Source organism: Papio anubis, chromosome 3, assembly GCF_008728515.1.
Source record: "Papio anubis isolate 15944 chromosome 3, Panubis1.0, whole genome shotgun sequence".
Lineage (NCBI taxonomy): Eukaryota > Metazoa > Chordata > Mammalia > Primates > Cercopithecidae > Papio > Papio anubis.
In genome coordinates this window covers 183,033,379-183,058,228 of record NC_044978.1, presented here as the reverse complement: position 1 = coordinate 183,058,228, position 24,850 = coordinate 183,033,379, and the positions used below count along the sequence as shown (strand labels likewise).

General features: G+C 46.6%; 1 protein-coding gene across 7 annotated transcripts in view; it reads left to right on the top strand.

Moving 5' to 3' along the window:
• Positions 1-24,850, top strand: part of NSD2 (nuclear receptor binding SET domain protein 2) — a 113,385-nt gene that overhangs the window by 73,557 nt on the left and 14,978 nt on the right. For 6 of the 7 annotated variants that reach the window (XM_031664786.1, XM_031664788.1, XM_031664787.1 and 3 more), the window contains 9 exons: positions 9,031-9,162; positions 10,000-10,123; positions 11,224-11,424; positions 13,013-13,192; positions 13,543-13,699; positions 13,833-14,038; positions 15,728-15,831; positions 17,285-17,554; positions 18,863-18,979. In XM_031664786.1, the coding sequence (XP_031520646.1) occupies positions 9,031-9,162; positions 10,000-10,123; positions 11,224-11,424; positions 13,013-13,192; positions 13,543-13,699; positions 13,833-14,038; positions 15,728-15,831; positions 17,285-17,554; positions 18,863-18,979 (1,491 nt within the window). Of the gene's footprint in view, positions 1-335; positions 6,802-9,030; positions 9,163-9,999; positions 10,124-11,223; positions 11,425-13,012; positions 13,193-13,542; positions 13,700-13,832; positions 14,039-15,727; positions 15,832-17,284; positions 17,555-18,862; positions 18,980-24,850 lie in introns of those variants that run through there. The other variant, XM_031664792.1, reaches the window with a different exon arrangement.

The window sequence follows — 24,850 nt, the reverse complement described above, 5'->3', positions numbered from 1 at the left end:
ACACACCCATTTGGGTCACACCCCCTTTGCATGTTTGTATTTCCTCCCTTTCATCATATTTGTTTGAAATAAGGTACTTTCATAGGGTTGGTATTTCAGAACACTTTAGGTCATGTTATAGTTTAAATTCTTCTTGAAAAAGGTATATGTGATAAAAATTTTTATTGGAATAATTATTACATGGTACTACATCACCCTGAGGAAGAGAATAGATTAAAATTACACACTTGCATGACAAAGGCCTGTGAAGGAATTAATGTGATTTGTTTTGTAACTTCATTTTTTATTCCTTTAGTAGAGCAAATTCTTATTTTTTTCGCCTTCACTGGTAACAGCTTTTGTGGGAGCCCACACCAGTCAAGTTGGATTTGAACCCAGCTGCCCTGTACTGCACTTAGAATGATGTAATATTCCAGGATGCTGCTGCAGGTGGCGTATCATCGTACACACTCAGTGACATTTCTATCACAATCATTTTATGGAAGATGTGTGATAATCTGTTTTTACTGGTATTAATAAACACATACAATGAAGAAAACAGATAACAAATTTTAAGACCAAGGTAAGATACCTAATCAAGGCCATTTAATCAATCACATTCATCTCATAATAGAAACACGTTCATATTCCAGTGGTCCATGTAGATTTCAAGTTGAAAGGCAGGCCCTTTAGTTGGGGGCTGTCCAGAGCTGCAGCAGGGCCTTGCACGGAACGGGTGGCCCTCTTAGAGTTGCTTTTCCTCTAGTTTTTAACTTGCTGGATTTTTGTGGAAAATATCAGCGTCGGTACCCTCAGAAACAAACTAACAGCACATGTTAGGAGGAGTCCTCATCAGCTGTTCTTATTGCCAATGAGATATGTTCAGTATTGTAGATACTACACTAATTTCCAACATAAGAGGCAGGAAGAGTTTTGATTCTATCCTTTTTTACTAAACAGTTTTATTACGACACTAGATACAGTAAATTTTTAGAAAAAAATACCATTTACAGTATTGTTGTGAACCATTTAACCCTTTTGATCCAAGGCCCCAGACCAGGGGGATACTGTAATCAGGTTATTTATACGAACTGCTGCATTAGTTGCTTCTGTAGAGCATCAGCCCTCATGTTTCATTGTCTTAATGTAGGGGAGCAGCCTGGTGTCCTGCCCCAGGTGTCCGCATTTTTGCATGGCGAGGAAAAGGCTTACTTGCCCTTCAGCTCATAAAAGCAGAAGGTGTACTATTCACAGTACCATGCGAGTAGCCCATAGTTCATTCCCAGCAGATTCTTTGGCTGTGTTTTATCTTTAATGAACGTTTCTGACTAATATTTTGTTGTAAACCATTAAGTAATGTAACGCATGTAAGACGCTTAGGGTGCCTGGCCAGGACTCCATGGTTTCCTGTTGTGACAGTAATAATGGTTATAATAATAAAAATGATAAAATCGCCATCATTCTATTTTTATCCAAAAGCATAAATTTTGCTTTGGCATGAACAGTGGTCCTCTTGACTGCATTATGCATGCGAGGATGAAATAAACCTAGAAGTGGCAGAACACTGGATTTGTGTGTGTGGCGCTTTAGGGTGCTGGACTACATGGCTGAGGGCTGGTTGGGTCGCTCTATTGGCTCTGCTCAAATGTTGCAGGGTACGTAGCCCCAAAGATGGCCTAGGAGCAATCTAAGCTATGTTACTCCAAAGGACATGAAAAAGCTCAAGAGTAAAATTAAAATTCTCCAAAAAAAATCATGAAATTTAAAGATGGGGAAAAAAAGATGGTATAAAAATGGCTCTGGTTCAATAAGCAGTCACCCAAAGTAAAGACTCTACCCTGAAAGGCTTTTGGTGAAAATGAAGGTTATTTCATTTGAAATTACAGCATGATGAATTTTGCGTGGGTGACCAGCCAGCTAGCCCATAACTGATAGATGCATTAGAAGTCAGCCAATGTGTTGGTGCTCCCTCTCTATTATGGAGAAAGTGAAACCCTGCAAATGACCAAATGGTTTCCAAAGAGCAGCATGACATCGGCATCAGCTGAATACCCAAGGAGCACACGGGGGAACATGGACGGGCATGACAGTGTTTCTCAGCGGGAGGTGACATCGTTCCCTGGGGACATTGAGAAGGTGGGTGGGGGTTAGTGAACTCAGCACTCTGCAGTGAGAAGGACAGTCCCATGTGTGGCAGCACTGCCCCACTTCAGATGCCAGGAGTGGGCTCATCATAGAGGAGCGGAGTTTTCCAAGAGGGCCATCTCCTGGTTTCCTGAAGGAGGTGGCTGGAAAGAGCTCTTGTTTTAAAAGAACTTAGAGAGGACCATTGGCTTGCCAAGAGTACAGAAATTCATTATGCTACTAATTTAACATGGAATTCCTTCATTTCATAAGAACCTCAAAATAATGGTGATACATTCTAGCCTTAAGACATTTGAATTGCCGGTTGTTGAGATGAATTTTGGTTGTCATACATGGAACCATTTTAGTCCCATTTGACTCGCTTCGGACACCACACCATGTCTGTGCCTGGCGAGGGGAGGTGGCTCTCTAGTGTAAAACTTGAGGCATTCACAAGAGGTGAAAACTTGTCAGAATATATAGAAGGTTAGATTGTAGCTGTTCTAAAAATGTAAGTACTCCATTGTAATAGGGTGGCATCTTGAGGTAGTGCACGTATTGGCAATAGAGGTCCTGAATTGTTTTTCTAAGACTGATCTGAGAGCCACTGGACCATCAAGCCTTTATATATCTGCTTCTAAAATTGCCCCACCTGCTCTAGATGGATCTGTGGGCCTTTCCTCAGTGTTCATGCAAAAATTAAATGTCTTTTTTCAGTCATACGGACTCTAGGTGTAGTTGCATCTCAGTGCTATCTTGAGTATACATTTTATTTCTTATACCTGTATCTCCCAACTAGAAACAGCTCCAGTGTTTTTAAGAGACTGTTCCTTAAAACCAGTAGGAAACTTAAGTGAGGTTTCATGACACACAATCTTTCATATGGTGAAAGGCACAGGGTGACTGTGTGTGATGTGCAGAGTCCTTGGACAGGAGTCCGGGGGTCCTCTGTCCCACTGCTGCTTCTTGAGTGGGTGGAGTGGTGCTTAGAGGATCTCCGAAGGGTCCCCGCAGCTCTAGGGGGATCTGATTTTGTGTTTTTTGTTTAAGTACGTCACACAGAAGCCTAGGTAGATTTAAAATGGGGTGCTCAGGGACTGGGGAACAAGACGCGGGTGGGGTGGGAAGATGGGCATTTGGAGAGTTTCATGTAGCTGGAGACTTTAAGAGCTGGGCACACCAGAGGAAAGGAGGGAGGATGCTGTGTGAGAGCCATGCTGTCAGGAGCAAATTTGCTGCTCCCATGCTGCCCTGACCCTGGCCCTGGCCTTCCTTGCCCACGGTTTGTGCCCAGAGGTGTGTGTGAGGCTGCCAGCACAAGTGCTGAGTCTGTCACAGAAATGTTTAAAAAAGAAAAGTAAGGTTATAAATTAGCATCTAGTTCCAAAACCAAAAAAAAGTGCCTGTGGATGTATATAAAATTAAGATGATAAGAAAGTGCTCCTGAGAGGGCTCTTGCCAGAAGCCTGATGTGAGTAGGTGGCACCTGTGGTAGCAGGGCTGCGAGCTGGGCTTCTGTCCTCCTCTGTGTCCCGGCATGGAAGCCAGTATAAGCATTTCCAAATGAGGGAAAAGTCCTTGGCTCGTTTGATCGAGTTGAGTTGAAAGGGTTGCCTTGGCGGCAGAAGCTCCTCTGATGGCTGACATCAGTCACTGCATCTGGGCCTGAGACGTGCCTGGAGGACTGTAAAGCCACGATTCCCCTCACTGGAGAGGCTCCTGTCTGATAGCAGTAGATGAAAAATAAGGTCATTTTGACTTTGGCAAGCTTGCTTCATTTCTTTTTCATTTGACTTATAACACACTTCTCTAACATATCTAGCCCTTTTAAATTGTTAATTAATTTAAAAGGTTCCTCTGACCAGGTAAACTTTTGTATACAGACCAGGTGAGAGCCCTTTTGACTTAGTGTGAAAATATAACATTTTATGCGTTTAAAATCAATAGGTTCATCACCTTAGTTTTAAAAAAATCTATAAACAGAGTAATTGCTGAGGTTCGCAGTTTATATTTGAGATTATAAAGCTAAATTATAGTCTTTTGCCAGAGAAACTGAAGTAACTATCATTAGAAAAGGTTTCTCAAAATACTCCCAAAGCTGTTATTGGCTTGTTATTAGCTTCTAAAATTTGCGGGCGGCGGGGGAGGTCTTACATTTATTTATTTATTATTTATTTATTTAGAAACGGAGTCTCACTCTGTCGCCCAGGCTGGAGTGCAGTAAGTGGCACAATCTCGGCTCACTGCAACCTCCGCCTCCTTGGTTCTGGCAATTCTGCCTCAGCCTCCCAAGTAGCTGGGATACAGGCGGCCGCCACCACACCTGGCTAAGTTTTGTATTTTTAGTGGAGACAGGGTTTCGCCGTATTGGCCAGGCTGGTCTTGAACTCCTGACCTCATGATCTGCCTGCCTCACCCTCCCAAAATGCTGGGATTACAGGCATGAGCCACTGCACCTGGCGGATCTTGCTTATTTTAAAAGAAATATTCTGACTCATATTTTAGGACTTTGTGTCAACGAAATTGATTTTGATCACTTTGGGTACCATTTTTATTGTTTTACCTAGAATATTAGAAATTACCACTAATTTACCTGGCAGTGATGTCAAATTGACTAGCAGGTAGAAAATTATTTGTATTATATTCATCTGATTCCTTTACTGGATGAGCAAGGGGCATGCTTCCTTTGGGACATTCTCACAGCAGGGTGTCTCTCCAACAGCCCAACAGGCCTCATCTTGTTGGTTGGATACCTCTGAACTCCATGGTTACGAGTTAGGTCCACATTTATGTTTTTTTCTAGCCTACCTGTAGTTGTTGGCCTTTTTGCATATAACTCTCGGGTAATATTTTGAAGCATGCTGACCATCCAGGCATATAGAATTTTCAAGAAACGACTGAGGTAGGGGTGGGGGTCGTGGTCCGGCTGATGGGGGGTTTGCTCAGCACTGCGCTAGTGGAAGCAGGTGTATTGTGGGCAGTTTTGTCATTGTCCTCAAGTCCTTTACAGACAGTGCACAGCCTGCTGCCTGCAGTCAGCCAGACCAGGCTCCTCCCCAGCACACTCCCTGTGGGATGGCCGCTGCTCAGGACACAGTGGGACAAAGTTGGGTTGATAGGATATTTTAGACTCATTTTACTTTTGACAGGGGCAGGCCTTGAATTGGGAACAGCAGCCACCTGGCCTCACTCTGGCCACAGGTGACACTTGGTCCTTGCTGCCACCTGCTTGGGGCTGTGTGGCTACGGCTATACAAAAGGCTGTGCAGGTTAGAAGATGATTGTGGTGTGCAGCGGTGCTCTGTGAATGGAGACTTCCTCTATTCTCAGAGACTCACCCCCCGCCCTGACCCTAGAATTTAGTGGTAGCCAGGAAGTTTCTAGTTTGTGTAACCTAGAAGGGTCATTTTAATAAATATTGTTATGAACTATAGTATTTTAGATGATGAGTGACTAATTTTGACTAACATTTTACTGTGCTGTTAACTTGGAAGACCTGTTTGAGATTAGTCTTGATTTCACACTCATTTAATCTGCTGAGCACAGGGCTGTTGTCATTTGTAAACGCAAACACTGTGGAGGTACTTCTCGCCATCAACTTCCTTCTTTACAAAAGCATCACTTCAACATGAAAATTATGTCAGTTTATAGAAATATTTATTGTTCAAGGTCTGTAATTGTATTTCAAAAACGATGTCCTATTCAAGTTGTGAAGGGATTTGTTTTGTCAAAAAATTAAAAACTCAATGTGTATGACACCACTCTGAAGAGTAGGGGACTGCTTTGCAGTCACAGAAGGTGGCATCTGACTGCGGCTCATACAGGTCACCCTGAAGGGCCATGTGCTTTTAGCAGTTGGCTGGAATGTGTTCACTAGGTTCCATTATGTTTGGTAATATCATCTTGAAAAGTCCCTGTAATAGATCAAGGAGACTGCATTCCCTGCCCTGAAGGAATGTATTTCTAAGGCAAATAGGCAACTTGGTACTATCTTATTCTGAGTAGAGAGTGGAGAAAGTATTTTCAGACTGAAGAAAACTTTGAAAAGTCAGGAGCTAAGCTGCTCGGAGCTCAGTGCCGCAGCATGGCTGTGGTGGACGTGGGAAGCAACGGGAAAGTTCTTGACAGTCTGTGTCTGCTCAGTCCCTGCAGTTTTCCTTTCCAAATGCATCCCGTTGGATATGGAATAGATCGTAGATATTGTAGACTGAGATTTGGGACTGTGTTGGGACCATACAGGTGAATGTGCCACCTCCACAAATGGCTTCTCCGAGTGAGTCACGTCACCTGGTGCGTGGAGGTGGAGCCTGCGGCTGGAGTAAGGCTTGCTGTGGGACGCCCTCGTACTTTGCTCTCCTTGCGGGTGGTTGCCGAGCCGAGAGCGTTGGATCCTCCCCGACTGTGGCTAGTTGTCTGTCCAGTGGCTGGGAGGGGGTGTGGTGGGAAAAAGTCGGAATCTTTACAATCTGTGTCATGGACTGTACTATTGTAAGGTCTGTATTCTGTATGTGGGTCCCAGACCCTGATCAGGAAATGAGCCTCATGTGTGTCTTTAACATTTATATATTTCCATTCAAAATATGTATTCAGTGTTTATTTCCTCAAAACAGACTTTGTTAATGTAGGAAATCTCTCCAAGTGGAAACGTGCTAACTTTTTCTGTAAATCTGAAATAAAAGGTGCTGTTCCTTCCTCTGACCCAGGACTGCTTTGTGTTTTCTGTCTTTCTCTCCATGCATTTTTTTCCTCATTTTTAAAGCTTTTTAAGTTTGTTCCACCACGTTAAGGGAAGAGCATGGGTTGGTGGATAGCGCTGGGGCTCTCTCCTCTGAGCCATGCAGAAGGCCCCTTTCTCTGGGCCTTGGTTCCCCCATCAGATGGGTCAGCTTGGGCGACTGTGTGGGTGACTCTCTGAGTGGGGCCCCAGACAGTGTGGCCACTGCTTCCCGATGCCCTGTGCTCCCCTGGCACCCCCTCCAGTCTCATCTCAAGTGCTCAGGTCCCCAGTGCTGAGTCCATATCTGAGGGGTTGTTAAATTTGGGGTTTGAACTCAGAGCACGTCAGGTGGCCCTTCGTGGGTGTTAAAGAGCAGGACGTGAGCTACGGCCCCCTTAGGGCCCTCCCGGCAGCCTCACAGTAACAGAGCCTTAAAATGTGTACTGCTTTGATTAGTGTTCATGACACTAGTCCATCTTCCTGGAAAAGGTGAGGAAATCAAGATTAAGAGGCTGCGTTTTCTTTAGACTTTGTGCTGTCAGGAGATGTATCTAGTGAGACGAGAAGAGCGGCTCACATCTGTCACCACCCACAGTCACCAGTCAGAGCCGACGGAAGCCCTTGGAAAAAGCCCACTCTGGCCGGGCGCGGTGGCTCACGCCTGTAATCCCAGCACTTTGGGAGGCCAAGGCGGGTGGATCACGAGGTCAGGAGATCAAGATCAGCCTGGCCAACATGGTGAAACCCCATCTCTACTAAAAACACAAAAAAATTAGCCAGGCTTGTTGGCAGGCGCCTGTAGTCCCAGCTACTCAGGAGGCTGAGGCAGGAGAATCGCCTGAACCCAGGAGGCGGAGGTTGCAGTGAGCTGAGATTGCGCCACTACACTCCAGCCTGGGCGACAGAGCAAGACTCGGTCTGGAGGGGGAAAAAAAAGCCCACTCTAACATTACTCTGAAGTCAGCAAACACTTCTGTGTTTGTTTTTAATTTGTTTTTCTTCCATCGCTCCCTGTAATGTCAGCTAAATGTGGAAAAGCTCATTGATAAGGTCACAGGATTGGTCAGAGTCCCTGGTGGGGTTGGCTTTTATTTTTTAATGTGGCCCAATTCCAATTTCTAACTTTGTGTTCATTGGCAAACAGCAAGCCGATAACATGATTACTTGTTTCTGTGATGATTGAGGTGTACAGGAAATGTAGTTTACGCTTTTGCTCTGTTTCATCTCCAAAATTCAGTGTTCAACACTTACTTACCTAACATCAAATAAAAACCAAATTTTTTAAACACTTGATTTGACAGACAAGAAGATTCTCTATTTTATTCATTTAAACATTTGTTGATGCTGCTTGTCAGGTGAGGGTGAAACGCTGTGTTCATGAGGGTGAGGCTTCAGCCTGGTCTTCAGTGATTTCTGTTAAATGAAGGGGAGACAGAGACAGAAGAGATAGAACCTGCGAGCCATTCCACTCGCTCAGGGATTCCATGCCTCTATCCCAGACCTTTTACCTATAGACTCAGATGTGAATCAAGTAGGTAGATTTTACCTTGCCTTTGCCCACCTCACTTCTCTGGTGGGGAGAACAAGTGAACTGTGAAATACCAGGAAAAATAGGCAATGGGAGAAAGAAGAGAAACCGAACGGTCAGCCTGTGGTGTGAGTCCGGAAGACTCTCCTGACTGCACCCCCGCATAGGCACATACTTGGAAGGACACATGGTCTCCGCCCCGGAGGCAGCTGGACAGCATGGTCACCTGATGAGGCTGACACTTCCTTCATCTGTGGTTCCTTTACACGTTCGTTTGGTGTTAGCATGTTTCTCCCACCTTAGAGTAGTAGAACCTGAACAGACTAGGTAAGAAGGGCCAAGATTCTTGTTCCCAAAGCCTGTCTTAGTTCACCTACTAGAGCAAATTGGATGTTCATAACACTTCCTTCATTTTAAGGAATATGCCTCTTATATGCATATATATGCTAAATACTAGGTAGAATAAAGTCCATTTTTGAATTTTCTACATAGTCTAATTACGGGTTATATTATCACAAAAACCAGTTCATGATGGTTCCACTGTGAAATCACTGGCAATACAGGCCAGTGCTGAGAAAGACTGGAGGGTGGTGGAGTTGGGCGGGACGAGCCTGCCTGCAGGGCGTGGCCACCCACTGTGTTCTGCGACTAGTGAACTGTCATCCGCCTCCTTCATCTCTAGGTCTCGGACAGCCCGGGAGACGAGCCCTCGGAGTCCCCATATGAAAGTGCAGATGAAACACAAACTGAAGTGTCTGTCTCATCCAAAAAGTCTGAGCGAGGAGTTACTGCCAAAAAGGAGTACGTGTGCCAGGTGAGGGGAAGGCAGCATCCGCTGTGTCTGTGCTGGTGTCTGACTGGGGCCCCGGTATGCAGAGCGAATTTATAGTGTCTTCTCTCTTCCCTCTAGACCCCTTCCCCAATCTCACCATCACTCACTGATCTCTGTTCTGAAGGGGTCAGACTGACTGCCGGTGGAATCCTGGGATTAAGTTGCCTCCATTAACATCCATAATTCGCATGTAGGATGAGATTTGTATACACATGTAATCCACACACACACATACATAAAGTTCCTGTTGGAAAAGCCGAGGTGCTAGGCCTGTTTTAGCTTCACTGATGACACGCACACCAGACAGGCTAGGCTGTGGGCTGAGGGGGCCATCACTAGACCTGTGTCTGCCCCCAGGACACCAGCCAGGCCACCTACCCTCTGTGCTTCAGTCCTGCCCCATCCGTCAGCTGAAGATGGCATGGGAGCTTCCATGCCAGGCAGTTGATGAGGGAAGTGTGAATACTGCCTGCACTCAGCGTGGCACCTGCCATCTGGATTAGGATGCCTTTGATTTCTGTTGATTTTCAAATCTGATTTAAAATATCTTGGATGTATCCTTCAGGGTTGTGATCCTGTTATTTCCTTTGCCATTGCTAAGGACTGGCCTCTTTCTGTAACAGTCATCTGGTTTTAATCTGATACTGTATTTGTTCGTTCTGTTTGGGCCAGACGTTTGCCCATGCATGTTGTTATATATCCTTGAGTAGCAAAATGGGATTTTCTGCTACTGGAGACAGAAGCAGACGGCTTACCTTGTGGTAAGAGGTGCAGAAGGGACTGCTGGGCGCTGCTTACCCGCCTGCTCTGCCCCCGCAGCTGTGTGAGAAGCCAGGCAGCCTCCTGCTCTGTGAAGGACCCTGCTGCGGAGCTTTCCACCTCGCCTGCCTTGGGCTTTCCCGGAGGCCAGAAGGGAGGTTCACCTGCAGCGAGTGTGCCTCAGGCAAGTTCCCACGGGCGGGCAGCTCTGCAGCTTGGCTGGCCACCTGCTCCTGCAACCCCCTGCACAAAGTCCTGCCCTGAGGTGCCTGCAGTGGACAAGCTCCCTCCCCATCTCTACCACCTGGCCCTCTCTGGAGCTTGCAGCCCACACCTGGCAGGTGTACCCACCTCTCAGTGGCTGCAGGGTTTGCTCTGATTTCAATCATATGTGCCCCCTTGGTACCTTTCCATCAGGTGGCGGGCAGGGTGGGGCGGGATGATAGGTCATGGGCTTTTCATCCTGTGGGCTGGCCTGAGCCTGTGCTGTATGTGAGGCGGCCACCACAGGGCACTGCCGCTCAGACAGTGTCGCGTTAAGGGTACGGGTAACCTGGTTGGTCACCGAACACTGAAGTCCATAGGAACATAGAGTTCTTTACGAAGACACAGTGTCACCTTGAGCCTCAGTTTCAACAGAAAGAACAGCTCCAGGCTTGTCCTGAGTTGTCAGTACTGTTGTTCTGCCTCCATGTTACCGCATCAGGTGTCGCCTGGCACAGTCTGGGGTCTATGAGAATGATGAGAGGACAGCTGCACAGCCATGGCCATGGCCCTTCCTGCCTACTCACTGGGCCCAAGGAGTCTCCTAGCTCATGTCAGAAAACTTCCTGGGTCGGGAAGACACGTGGAGAGTCTCCCAGGCCGTGGCAGTCCCACAGCAGCACCTCACTTCTGGGAGTGTCTGTCTGCCAGCCCAGAATCATGAGTGATGGCTCCACCACTGGCCAGCTGCTCTCGAGGAGGAAAGGCCTCTTTTCATAGGAGCCCCTTCCTTCAAGCTTCTTGCCGGTTAGACTGGGCCTTCCCAGCCAGGCTGCCTAGTAAGATTCTCCTGTATTTCAGGTGAAGCTGGAGCTCAGATTGCAGCAAGGTAATCTTTGATGGCTGGATCTTTTTGCTGGAGAATGCTTGGACTAGTGAGCAAGGTTGGAAACAGGGCCAGGTGCTTTAGCAACGTGGCTGTCTCTGAAGAGGAGCTGCTTGATTTTAGTGGCTCAGAACTGCAATTTAATTCTTGTTCTTTGCACCTCTCTCTCCACCCCTTCTTTAACTTTTTGTTAGGGATTCACTCGTGTTTCGTGTGTAAAGAGAGCAAGACAGATGTTAAGCGCTGTGTGGTAACTCAGTGTGGAAAATTTTACCATGAGGCTTGTGTGAAAAAATACCCTCTGACTGTATTTGAGAGCCGAGGTTTCCGCTGCCCCCTTCACAGCTGTGTGAGCTGCCACGCTTCCAACCCTTCAAACCCAAGGCCGTCAAAAGGTACAGGTGCACCTGTGCAGCCTTGCTGTGGATTCAGATGCAGGCCCATGGGCACTTGGGAAGGTGGGCTCTTGGAATTGTCACCAAAGAGCATTAATTATCTTGAGTGACTAACTGGACGTCAGCTGGGTTGGGTTTTCTTTGACAAAGGACCTGTCCCCCTTTTTCTTCTTTCCATCCTAAATATCACCCTAAAGATACTTAACTTTAGGAGAGGGGCAACCTTTGGACCATTTTGATAGATTTTGTTTGTCCTGGCTTTTTTTTTTTTTTCCCCCCTTCATAGAGAGAGTCTCGCTCTGTTACCCAGGCTGGAGTGCAGTGCGATCACAGCTCACTACTTCCTTGACCTCCCAGGCTCAAGCCGTCCTCCTGCCTCAGCCTCTTGAGTAGCTGGGACTACAGGCACATGCCACCACACCTGGCTGATTTTTGTAATTTTTTTTTTTTTTTTTTGAGATGGAATCTCCCTCTGTTGCCCAGGCTGGAGTACAGTGGTACGATGTCAGCTCACTGCCACCTCCGCCTCCCAGGTTCAAGCGATCCTCCTACCTCAGCCCCCCAGTAGCTGGGATTACAGGCACGCGCCACCATACCTGGCTAATTTTTGTATTTTTAGTAGAGACAGGGTTTCGTCATGTTGGTCAGGCTGGTCTTGAACTCCTGACCTCAGGTGATCCACCTGCCTCAGCCTCTCAAAGTGCTGGGATTACAGGCGTGAACCACCGCGCCTGGCCTATTTTTATATTTTTTTGTAGAGATGAGGTTTCACCATGTTGCCCAGGCTGGTCTTGAACTATTAGGCCACTGCTCTGACCTCTTTTCTTTTTTTTGAGACAGGGTCTCCTGTTGCTGAAGCTAGAATGCAGTGGCGTGATAACGGCTCACTGTAGCCTTGACCTCCCAGGCTCAGGTGATCCTCCCACCTGGTGTGGACCACGATGCTTGGCTAATTTTGTTTATTTTTTTGTAGAGACGAGGTCTCTCTGTTGTGTTGCCCAGGCTGGTCTTGAACTCTTGGGTTCAAAAAATCCTCCTACCTGGGCCTCCCAAAGTGTTGGGATTACAGGCATGAGCCACCACGCCCAACCTGTTTGCTCTGGTTTTAATGGCCCATTATATGTAAGAAAACATCTTTATATTAAATTACATTTGGATTATCTAATGTTAGGTGTGTGGGATGAGGGTGGCAGGTTGTCTGTACTTCTTGACACCAGTGGTTCTTTATCAGGGGCAATTTTGTCCTCCAGGGGACATTTGGCAATGTCTGGGGATATTTTGGGGATCTAGTGAGTAGAGGCCAAGGGTGCTGCTCAACACTGCACAATGCCTAGGATGGCTGCCCACATGCCCCAGATGCCTGCAGTGCCCAGGCTCAAAAAACACAGCATTTTTAGATGTATGACCATTTTCTCAAACATTGTTTTGAAGCACCTTTGCTCTGAAAGCTTTTTTAAAATCAAATACCTCCATTTCATTTTAGCATTAACTTTTCAAATTCATGGAGGCTGAGTAATTATTAATTGCTCTTTTCACTGTGATTGGAGTCAATGTTCGGGGTCCTCAGGGTGTGTTTCTTTGCCTTCAGGTAAAATGATGCGGTGTGTCCGCTGCCCCGTTGCCTATCACAGCGGGGATGCTTGTCTGGCAGCAGGATGCTCAGTGATCGCCTCCAACAGCATCATCTGCACTGCCCACTTCACTGCTCGGAAGGGGAAGCGACACCACGCCCACGTCAACGTGAGCTGGTGCTTTGTGTGCTCCAAAGGTGAGGGGCCTGGGGGTGTCTGCGGCACACGCCTCACACTCCCAGGAGCCACGTGTCAAGGCAGGTTCATTCCTTGTCTGTGCTGTGTTCACTGATGTTGACAGTGTTCTCTGCGTCTTCACATTCATAGTATGTTGCAGTAGTTCTAAATTAATTGCAATCATTTCGCAAACATACAGGAAATTATTTGTGGTGAAAATGACGTTTGCTTTTGTGCTAATGTACAGATCGCTGTTTTTAAACTGATGTTTATAAGTTAAGGCTGTAATAGCTGTAGATTGTGAAGCACTGAATCTGGGCTGAGCCATAACAGACAGGCTAAGCCTGGCTGCCTCGCCCTCCTCTTGCAGGGGGGAGCCTTCTGTGCTGCGAGTCCTGCCCAGCAGCCTTCCACCCTGACTGCCTGAACATCGAGATGCCTGACGGCAGCTGGTTCTGCAATGACTGCAGGGCTGGGAAGAAGCTGCACTTCCAGGATATCATTTGGGTGAAACTTGGGAACTACAGGTGTGAGACATAGAATCGTATGCTTTTATGTTTTTTCTGTTCACATGTGTTCGCTTTACAGTACTTAAAGTATTGAAATTATTGTCGCTCTCTCTGAGGAGTCTGTGAATCCTGTTTTTAATATTTATAATAGATGGTGGCCGGCAGAAGTTTGCCATCCCAAAAATGTTCCCCCAAATATTCAGAAAATGAAGCACGAGATTGGAGAATTCCCTGTGTTTTTCTTTGGGTCTAAAGATTATTACTGGACGCATCAGGCGCGAGTGTTCCCGTACATGGAGGGGGACCGGGGCAGCCGCTACCAGGGGGTCAGAGGGATCGGAAGAGTCTTCAAAAACGGTACGGAGATTTTCAGATAGAGAGTGAGACAGCACTCTCGTGCATTTTCTTACCCCTAATTTCTATTTTTAAAAATTTTATCTTTGTAGAAAATACTGGACTACACATTCAATCTGTATTTTTAAATTAGGGAAAAGTTTGCAGTCTGGTTTATTTGTTAAGCATACAGTAAGATACACTGATAACTTTTGTAACATTGGTTTGTGATTAATTTCATTAAAATTCTGTAAACCTATTATTCAGAAATTATTTTTAGTACTAATTTACAGAAATGTTCCATGGCTTGCCTTTATGTAAAATGCAGATCTGAAGGAAGGGTCCTGTTGTCTGGACCTTGTGCAGCGGGCTCTTGGGGGCTCACTTTACCTTTCAGCGCATGAGGAATCGGGTGGTCAAGCAGACAAGGTGCTTGGCCTCTGATTCCCCAGCTGCGGGGAGGCAGGAGCAACGACGTGGCATGGCCGGCTGGCGACCCACGTTTGCGGGAGGCAGGATGGGGTGTGACCCCTCACTGGAGGAACTGGTGTTTATGACACAGGTTGAGAGAGAATGAGGCCAGCAGGGAAAACCCAGGGTTGCAGCCAGGTCAGTGCTTGCTCCTATATGGCTGCAGGCGGCGACCCACGCATTTAAAGCTCTGTTAGCTCCGTGCTGCCAAAAGCTTTGCAGGCTGCACTGAGTGGTAGGAGTGCATGGTGGGCACCCAGAGGCCTCATAAAGAACAGGTAGGCATTGAAAGAGTTTTAAAAATTATTAAGAGGGCAAGACGAAATTGAGAGGTGGCCTGATGTATTTGGTGCGACCGTCGGCGAAGTCTCCTGACTATGGATGTGGGTGTCCTGTAGTGCCAGACCCCTTTGTGGCTGACTTGCAGCCGCAGAAACAGGGCAGACCACAGGACACGTCCAGCGTTGACATAGGACTGGCCTCCTTCTCAGGACGGATTGTAGGGGTTTGTGTTTCCTCTATTCTTGCTTGAGCCTGTGGTTCATCTCTCAGAGCCCCTTTCGCTTCAAGAGGAGCTCAGCTGCATGTTTTGTTTTTTGTTTTTTGTTTTGAGACGGAGTCTTGCTCTGTGGCCCAGGCTGGAGTGCAATGGTGTGATCTCGGCTCACTGCAACCTCCACCTCCTGGGTTCAAGCAATTCTCCTGCCTCAGCCTCCCAAGTAGCTGGGACCACAGGCACCTGCCATCATGCCTGGCTAATTTTTTTTTGGTAGAGAACAGGGTTTTAGCATGTTGGCCAGGCTGGTCTTGAACTCCTGACCTCAGGTGATCCGCCTGCCTCGGCCTCCCAAAGTGCTGGGATTACAGGCGTACAGGCGTGAGCCACTGCACCTGGCCTCAGGTGCATTTTTATTTTCTGTCTGAGAACAGCAAGTCCCAGGCTTTGACCCTGGTGCTTTGTCCTTAGGCCATAGTGGAGGACAGGGAGCTCCTGATAGAACTCCGCCCTGGGCCTGCCTTGTAGAGAGGTGATGGCTGTTCTCTGAGCACTCCTCTGCCTCACACACTTGGCCGCATTTAAAAATACCTGCCCACTGACAGTTGTTCATAGAGTCTAGTTTTATGGGAACCAGAAACTAATACTTAACATTGAAAGTTTAGAGTGAACTATAAAAATATGGAGCTTGAAAGTAGTTACCTTTATTTACTAAAATCTTTACTCATATTTCATTGACTTTTTAGCACTGCAAGAAGCTGAAGCTCGTTTTCGTGAAATTAAGCTTCAGAGGGAAGCCCGAGAAACACAGGAGAGTGAGCGCAAGCCCCCACCATACAAGCACATCAAGGTGGCGTGTGGGAGCTGCGTGCACGCGTGTGGAGGGAGTTTTCCCCAGGGGCTGTGAGCGGTTCTCAGGCACACCCAGGCTATGGCTGGGGAGAGGACTGTCACCAGCCAGGATCTGTGGTGCCTGGCATGGATGGCCACGCAAGAGACCATGAGCAAATGGCATGGGGGGATCTGCATGGGGGTTCTTGGTTCCACCTTGGAGCATGAGGCTTGGCTTGGTAGCTAGCAAAGGGGTTGGGGTGACAGTCCTGACCAGGCTGCTTGGAGCAGGAGGAGCTGAGGGATGAGCCTCCCACCTCCACCAGGCTGTTGCTAAGTGCTGGGAGTCAGTCATATGGGAGCGGGGCTCAGTGACCGAGCCCCAAAGGCATAGATCCTCTACCTCAGAGACCAAGGCGGGGTGTGGGGTGGGGGGCTTGCCAGTTCTGTGTTTATTCTAGTGAGCTCCAGAGCCCCAGCAGGAGAGCAGGAGGAAGTGCGGCCAGGGCAGGGCTCTGTGAGAGCTCCAGGCCCCTCAGGGCTGCCTGTGCTCAGAGCTGGTGCCTCTTGGGCCGCATCCCCAGGAGCCTTGTGGCCGTTTGTGACGAGTGTTTGTGATCAGTGTGCCGGAAGTCAAGTGCTCGCTCTGCCTTTGCTTGTAAAATGTGGGCTGCAGTCAATATCTTTGTGTGTAAAGAAAGCACTCTGTATTCATCTTTATATAGTATTTTCTTTGGGATGGATTCCCAGAAACAGAATCACAGGGTCAGAGAGCCTGAAATGTTTAGATTCTTGGGGAATATTCCCAGATTGTTCTCCGAAGGGTACAGTTTGTCACACCACAGCACCGAAAGGGGTGTCTTTCGCCACCTCTTTCCTAAGATTGTGCATTTCTACCCCAGCGGATTTTCAGCTATCTCTACTGCTTTATTATTTGGTTGCTTGTCTTTCACTAATGATAAACCACAAGGTCATGAGAGCAGAGGGTGTGCCCCCCTGCCCAGCACTGCTCCCCCTGGGGTGGCCTCCCATGTGGCTCACTGCTGGTGCTTGGTAAAGGAAGAGTCAGAGAGATGGGTCGGGAAGCTGCTCAGAAGAGCTCTTACCCAGTGTTTACTGGACACCCTGCAGTGTACTAAGCAGTCAACATGCGTTTTCTCTCTTCATCTTACAATGGCCTGACTGGATATGTGTCAGCTCTTGTTCATCAACGAGGAGCCACAGACACTAAGATAAAATAACGTGAGAGGGCATTGGGTTGCCCTGCCTGCCTCCTGTGCTAAGAAGGCAGAGGAGAGCTCCTCTGGGATCTGGGGAGGGCTGTTCTGAGGAGTGTGTCCCAGTCAGGCCTCTGAAACTTTCTAAAAGGACACCTGGAGGCTGGGTAAGGAGAGGCCGTGGTGGGCGTGCCAGGGTATCTGGAAGGCTCTTCATTCGTTTGTGGGCCAAGACAGCTTACTCCTTCCCTGCAGGTGAATAAGCCTTACGGGAAAGTCCAGATCTACACAGCGGATATTTCAGAAATCCCTAAGTGCAACTGCAAGCCCACAGATGAGAATCCTTGTGGCTTTGATTCAGAGTGTCTGAACAGGATGCTGATGTTTGAGTGCCACCCGCAGGTGTGTCCCGCAGGCGAGTTCTGCCAGAACCAGTGCTTCACCAAGCGCCAGTACCCAGAGACCAAGATCATCAAGACAGATGGCAAAGGGTGGGGCCTGGTCGCCAAGAGGGACATCAGAAAGGTATGTGCCCTTATCGCCTCCCCTGCTTTTGAGAAATTACGGTTCACTGGGAATTAGACTTAGGTTTGCTTGTGGTGGTTTTGTATTCATGTGAGAATGGTATTTTTTGGAAAAAAAGATTTTTGTTTTTGTTTTGAGACAGGGTCTCTCTATCATCTAGACCGGAGGGCAGTGGCATGATTGTAGTTCACTGCAGCCTCAGAATCCTGGGCTCAAGCCATCCTCCCACCTCAGCTTCCCAAGCAGCTGGGACTACAGGCATAGACAACCATGCCCTAATAATTTTATTTTTTGGAGATGGGGTCTTGCTATGTTGCTTAGGCTGATTTCAAACTCCTGGCCCCAAACCATCCTCCTGCCTAGGCCTCCCAAAGCACTGGGATTATAGGCAAGAGCCTTGGTGCCTGACCTGAAATATTTTTTTGAATTGAATTATTACAATTGAATATTTTAAAATGTTACATGAAAGATATCTGCTAAAACTCATACATTCCCTTAAAGCATGCCTTATGTCAGAATTTTGATGGTTATTTTTATGAAATGGAAGATTCGTGAAGTGACCCATTTTCCTCTGGGCTAGCAGCCAGGTGCTTGGGAGCACTCACCAGGCAGGCGTAAGGAGATTGCTCTTGTGAGGGGTGGTCCTGGCACAGTCTAGGACCAAGCTGTTGGTAGACACCAGGACTGCTGACCTCCTGCATCTGCTCCCAGACTACATCCCAAGGACATCCAGGGACTAAGAGACATGTGGAACTGCTGACCCTGATGTGTTTTGGCATGGCCTAGGGGTGGGTGGTCTCAGACCCCAGGTCCATACCAGGACTGATCCAGCACAGAGAGTTCATAAGCCTGGTGCCAGTTCCAACAACAGCACAAAAGGTTGCTTAGAAACACCTCCCCAGCATCCTTGTTCCTCACCTGCCTGACTGCTGGTTCACCCAGACTTGCTGTATGTCCTGTCAGATACTTTGTAGCCATTTTTTCTCTTGTAGAGATCACTGTGTAAAGTGGGTTATGTAGAAGCTTGGTTATCAGACAGCCCTCCTGAGACAAGGTCATGTAAGAAGCAAGGGTTGGCGTGTTGCCACTTCATGAATACTTAATACATTTTTCATTGGCAACCTTTACATACAGATATGTCTGAGATCCTTTGAACTTAATTTATGAAGACTTTGTATGCGCCCTCCATGGAGATATGCTGATGTGTGTGGTGCCCGTTCTAAGTGATCACGATAGGGAGTCTTGAGCCCCGACACTGAGGATTGGTCAGCACGCTTTTTGTCATGGCCACATTCTTGTGATTTCCAGGGAGAATTTGTTAACGAGTACGTCGGGGAGCTGATCGATGAGGAGGAGTGCATGGCGAGAATCAAGCACGCACATGAGAACGACATCACCCACTTCTACATGCTCACTATAGACAAGGTAATGTGGAAGGGTACCCCACTGTGAGCTTCTGCAGTGTCCTGGACCTGGAGCCCTGATGGTCACCGGTAGAACTGGACTTTGCCCTGTGGCAGCGCCAACATTTCTCTCCTTGGCTGCTTATTTTCAAACATCTGCATGTTTTCTTCTGAGGTGCAGCATGTCTTTCAGCTGCGCCAGAGGGCTACGGCTAACCACCTCTCAGCACTCAGGCACCCTGAGGCTCTGCTTGTCCGGGTGTGCATGCAGAGCGTTCCAAGCAGCCTTAGAACAGGGCAGGGAAGTAGAGAGGACACAGACGAGGAAGTCTGAGCATCTTCTTTTGTTTTTTCAAAAATATTGTATTTTATTTTTTAATTTTTGGTGCTCTTTGGATAAGGTCTCAGCATCTTCTCTGTTGTGTAGCAGAATCATTTTTGGTTGGTTGTTGCTTGTGTGAAGCCCATGTTTCTAAGCATTTTAGAACCTAGGTGCTAGAGGGATCAATATTCTCAGGAAAAGGAGGATGGGATGATTTGTGTAAAAGTGGGCATGGATAAAAGACAGTGCATCTGGAGTGCTCAGCTCTGGGCCTGATGCCCAACCCTGACAGGTGTTGCCGGGCCCTTCCAGGGCAGCTCCTTAAATGGCCACAGCCCCGTGGGGGTGCATGTCATCCTTTCCCTCACACAGCAGGCTTTTGGCTTCTGGATAACTTCAGCTGGGGAAGTGTGGCCTCCTTAGTGCCTGAGTGGTCTTTGAAAGGAAGGGAGATAGAATACATGTTTCTGCCTTTTGTTGCCCTTAAGCTCGTCATCTAGTAGAAAAGTCTGGCTATTAAAGAGTAGATTAATAATAGTGCTTGAAAACCAGATAGACAATGATCACAGATAAAAATTGTTGAACATTTCATGGAAGACAGATGTGATGAGATCTAGAGAGAAAGGGCTGCTGTGAAAATAAGAATGGTTCCAGGGACCTTGTCAGGTGGTCCCTGGTGAAGCTAAATCCCCTACCCCTGCAGTAGTGGGGCAGCGCTGGCCAGTGGAGCCTGCTCCGGGCGAGCACTAGGCTCTGTGTCAATCACTGCAGGTCGTGGGGCTTAGACCTTTCAAGGAAGTCAGTGTCATGAAGGACAAAAGAATCCTGAGTTAAAAGAGAGTAACTAAAGAAGTACCCAGAGGAAGTGTGTGCTTCTTGATCAGAGCCTGAATCTGGGATGAGGAGCTATAAAGTATGCTTTTGGGGGCAGTGGGAAAAATTTTAATTTGGACAAGACGCTCTTCTTCATGTTAAATTTTGTAGGTGTGGAAGATGGTGTGGCTGCGAAAGAGAATGACTTGTGATGCGTTTAGGGTCAGAGGTCAGATATCGGTAACTGACTTTCAAAGGATCAGGGAAAAAATGTGTGTGTGTATACGTATATCCATATGTATCTCCATAAACACACCCTGAACCCCTCAAACTGTGTGCAAGGTGAGCAAGAAGGATCCTGTTCTCCAAATAGTGGGTATCTGTGCTCAGGATCCCTGATTGCTGCTTCTGATCACAGAGGTGCAGACAAAGAGGTGGGCTGCCGTTGTTACTACACCTCCCTCAGTTGTTACAAGCCCCTCCCCCTCCAGCTGATGTAGCTTCAAGAGGATTTAAAGGGCCAGCACCAATTGCCCTCCTCTTTCATTTTTCTGTTTTTCCCCTTTTGGGAGCCAGACATTAAAAGACTAGGACATTCAAAGACAGCTTTGGGGAAAAGTAGATAATTTAGAAAATTAGAAAGTGACTATGCATGCTCAGGTAAAGGTACAGGCTCAAAAAAGATCTGGAAAGACCTTAAATTTACATCTTGGGTTGATCCTCTGCATAGAAACAGCCTGCAACAATCAAAAGAAAATAAGAACAATAAATAAAAATAACAAAAACAGCAAATCCAGGGCAAGGGGAGAAGGAATCTAATTTCTAGAGTTACCACGTTATTAGACTTATTAGACTCACTTGTCCAGTGTTCAGAAAAACAACAACAACAACAAAAAAAACCCTACAAAGAGACAGGAAAATATGGCCCATTTAAAGGGAAAACAAAATAAACAGAAACTGTCCCTAAAAGAAAGGCCGGATGACAGATCTACTGGACAGAGACTCTAAAACATCTGTCTTAAAGATGCTAAGAAAACTAAAGGAAAACCTGCAGAAAGTCAAGAAAATCATGTATGAACAAAATGGCAGCATCAATGAAGAAATAGAAAACCTATAAAGAGAAACAAACAAAAAAGAATTGTTGAGCCTGAGAAACAGAAAAGAAGATTGAAGAAAAGTAAACGGCGCCTAAGGGGCATGTGGGCTACCATCAAACAGACCAACATATCTATTGTGGGAGTCCCAGATGGTAAAGAGAGAAAGAGGCAGAGACAACTTTTGAAAAAATAATGGCTGAAAACTTCCCAGGTTTGATGAAACACATGAATATAAACATCTAAAGAAGCTCAATGAACTCCAGATAAGATGAACTCAGAGAGACCTACATTGAGACATGTTATAATCAAACTTTCGAAAACCAGACAAAGAATCTTGAAAGCTACTAATTACATACAAGGTGGACTAGTCTATTTTTACACTGCTTTAAAGATACTACCCAAGACTGAGTAATTCATAAAGGAAAGAGGTTTAATCGATGACTCTCAGTTCCACATCACAGGGGAGGCCTCAGGAAACTTACAGTCGTGGTGAAGGCGAACGGTACCTTTGTACATGGTGGCACGGGAGAGAAGTGTGTGAGAGCCCCAGAAAAACTACCATTTATAAAACCGTGAGATTTTGAGAGAACTCACTCACTATCATGAGATGGCATGGAGGAAACTGACCCATGATCCAGTCACTTCCCACCAGGTTCCTCCCTTAACACCTGGGGATGACAATTCAAGATGGAATAAGCTACACCATACCACAAGGGATCCTCAAGGAGATTATCAGCACATTTCTCATCAGGAATTTTGAAGGCCTACAGGCAGGGGGCCAATGTATTCAAAGTGCTAAAAGAAGAAAAAAAATGTTAACCAAGACTCTTACATGCAGTAAAACTGTCTTTCAAAGGTAAGGGTGAAATTAAGACATTCCCAGATAAAAGCTGAAGAAGTTTTTTAGCACTAGACCCGCCCTGCAAGTAATGGTCAAGAGAGGTAATGAAGAGAAGCCTTGTAGGTTGAAATGAAAGGACATTATACAGTAACTACAAGTTGTATGAAGAAGAAAGATCTCAAAGTAAATACATGGTCAGCTATAAAAGTTTGTATTGTTGTAACGTGGTTTATAACTCCATTCGTTTGTTTGTTGTCTACACGATTTAAGAGACATACATTTAGAGCCAGGCGTGATGGCTCACGCCTGTAATCCCAGCACTTTGGGAGGCCGAGGCGAGCAGATCACGAGGTCAGGAGATCGAGACCATCCTGACTAACATGGTGGAACCCCATCTCTACTAAAAATATTAAAAAATTAGCTGGGTGTGGTGGTGGGCGCCTGTAGTCCAAGCTACTCAGGAGGCTGAGGCAGGAGAATGGCGTGAACCCGGGAGGCGGAGCTTGCAGTGAGCCAAGATCATGCCACTGCACTCCAACCTGGGCGACAGAGTGAGACTCCGTCTCAAAAAAAAAAAAAAAAAAGAGAGTGGCTCAAGCCTGTAATCCCAGCACTTTGGGAGGCCGAGACGGGCGGATCACGAGGTCAGGAGATCAAGACCATCCTGGTTAACATGGTGAAACCCCATCTCTACTAAAAAATACAAAAAACTAGCCGGGTGAGGTGGCGGGCGCCTGTAGTCCCAGCTACACGGGAGGCTGAGGCAGGAGAATGGCGGGAACCCGGGAGGCGGAGCTTGCAGTGAGCCGAGATCCGGCCACTGCACTCCAGCCCGGGCGACAGAGCGAGACTCCGTCTCAAAAAAAAAAAAAGAGAGATATACATTTATAAAACAATTACTAGTTTAAAAGCTGGTATTTTAATTTTAGTTTGTAAATTCTAACATTTTGTTTTCTGTATAATTTAAGCTACTCATGCATTACTAGTTTTACTCATTAATTACCAGCTTGTGTTTTAGGGCACTCAGTATATAAAGATGTGAGTTTGTGACATCAGTGACTGAAAACGGTGGGGACAGAGCTGTAAAGGAGCAGGGTTTTTATGTTATTAAAGTTCAGCTTGTATAAATTCAAGTTATAACATTATATAGAGAATTGGAAAACTCAAGAAAATCGATGAAACCAAAAGTTGGTTCTTTAAAAAGATCAATAAAATTGACAAACCTTTAACTAGATGGACTAGGAAAAAAGAGAAAAGACTCACATAACTAAAATCAGAACTGGTGTGTGAAGACATTATTACTGCTTCTACAGAAATAAAAAAGGATTATAAGAGAGTACTGTGAACAACGGTACTCCAATAAATTGGATAACCGAGATGAAATAGACAAATTCCTAGAAACAAACTACCAAGACTAAGTCATGAAAAAAATAGAAAATCAGAATAGACTTGTAACTAGTAAAGAGATTGACTCAGTAATTAAAAATCTCCTGACAGGCTGGGCGTGGTGGCTCACGCCTTTAATCTCGGCACTTTGGGAGGCTGAGTTGGGTGGATCACTTGAGATCAGGAGTTCGAGACCAACCTGGCCAATGTGGTAAAACCCCATCTCTACTAAAAACACAAAAGTTAGCCAGGTGTGGCGGCTTGTGCCTGATCCCAGCTACTCAAGAGGCTGAGGCAGAGAACCTCTTGAACCTGGGAGGTGGAGGTTGCAGTGAGCCGAGATTGTGCCAAACACTTACAAAAGAACTAATACCAATCCTTCTGAAACTCTTTCAGAAAAACTAAAGAGGAGGGAACATTTCCAAACTCATGCCATGAGGCCAGCATTACCCTGATACCAAAGCCAGACAGGGACGCTCCAAGAAAAACTACAGGCCGGGCGTGGTGGCTCAAGCCTGTAATCCCAGCACTTTGGGAGTCCGAGGCGGGCGGATCATGAGGTCAGGAGATCGAGACCATCCTGGCTAACATGGTGAAACCCCATCTCTACTAAAAATACAAAAAAATTAGCCGGGCGAGGTGGCGGGCGCCTGTAGTCCCAGCTACTCGGGAGGCTGAGGCAGGAGAACGGCGTGAACCCAGTAGGCGGAGCTTGCAGTGAGCCGAGATCGCGCCACTGCACTCCAGCCTGGGCGACAGAGCGAGACTCTGCCTCAAAAAAAAAAAAAAAAAAAAAGACTACAGACCAATGTCCCATATGAACATTGATGGAAAAATCACCAAAATACAGGCTGCCCCTAACTTAGGGCGGTTTGCCTTACGATTTTTTGACTTTATGATGGCGTGAGAATGATACCCATTCAGTGGAAGCTGTACCCATACAACCATTCTGTTTTCCACTTCCAGTATAGGGTTCGATAAATTACATGGGACATTCAAATTTATGTTAGATGATTTTCCCCAACTGTAAGCCAGTGTAATTGAGCACATTTAATGTAGGCAGGCTAGTTAGGATGTTTGGTAGATTAGGTATATTAAATGCATTTGTGACTTAAGGTATTTCCAATTTAGGCTGGGTGCAGTGGCTAATGCCTGTAATCCCAGCACTTTAAGAGGCCTAGGCCAGCAGATCACAAGGTCAGGAGTTCGAGACCAGCCTGGCCAATATGGTGAAACCCCATCTCTACTAAAAATACAAAAATTAGCTGGGCGTGCCTGTAATCCCAGCTGCCTGGGTGGTGGGTGCCTGTAATACCAGCTACTCAGTAGGCTGAGGCAGGAGAATCGCTTGAACCCAAGAGGCAGAGATTGCAGTGAGCTGAGATCACGCTATTGCATTGCAGCCTGGGTGACAGAGTGAGACTCTGTCTCAAA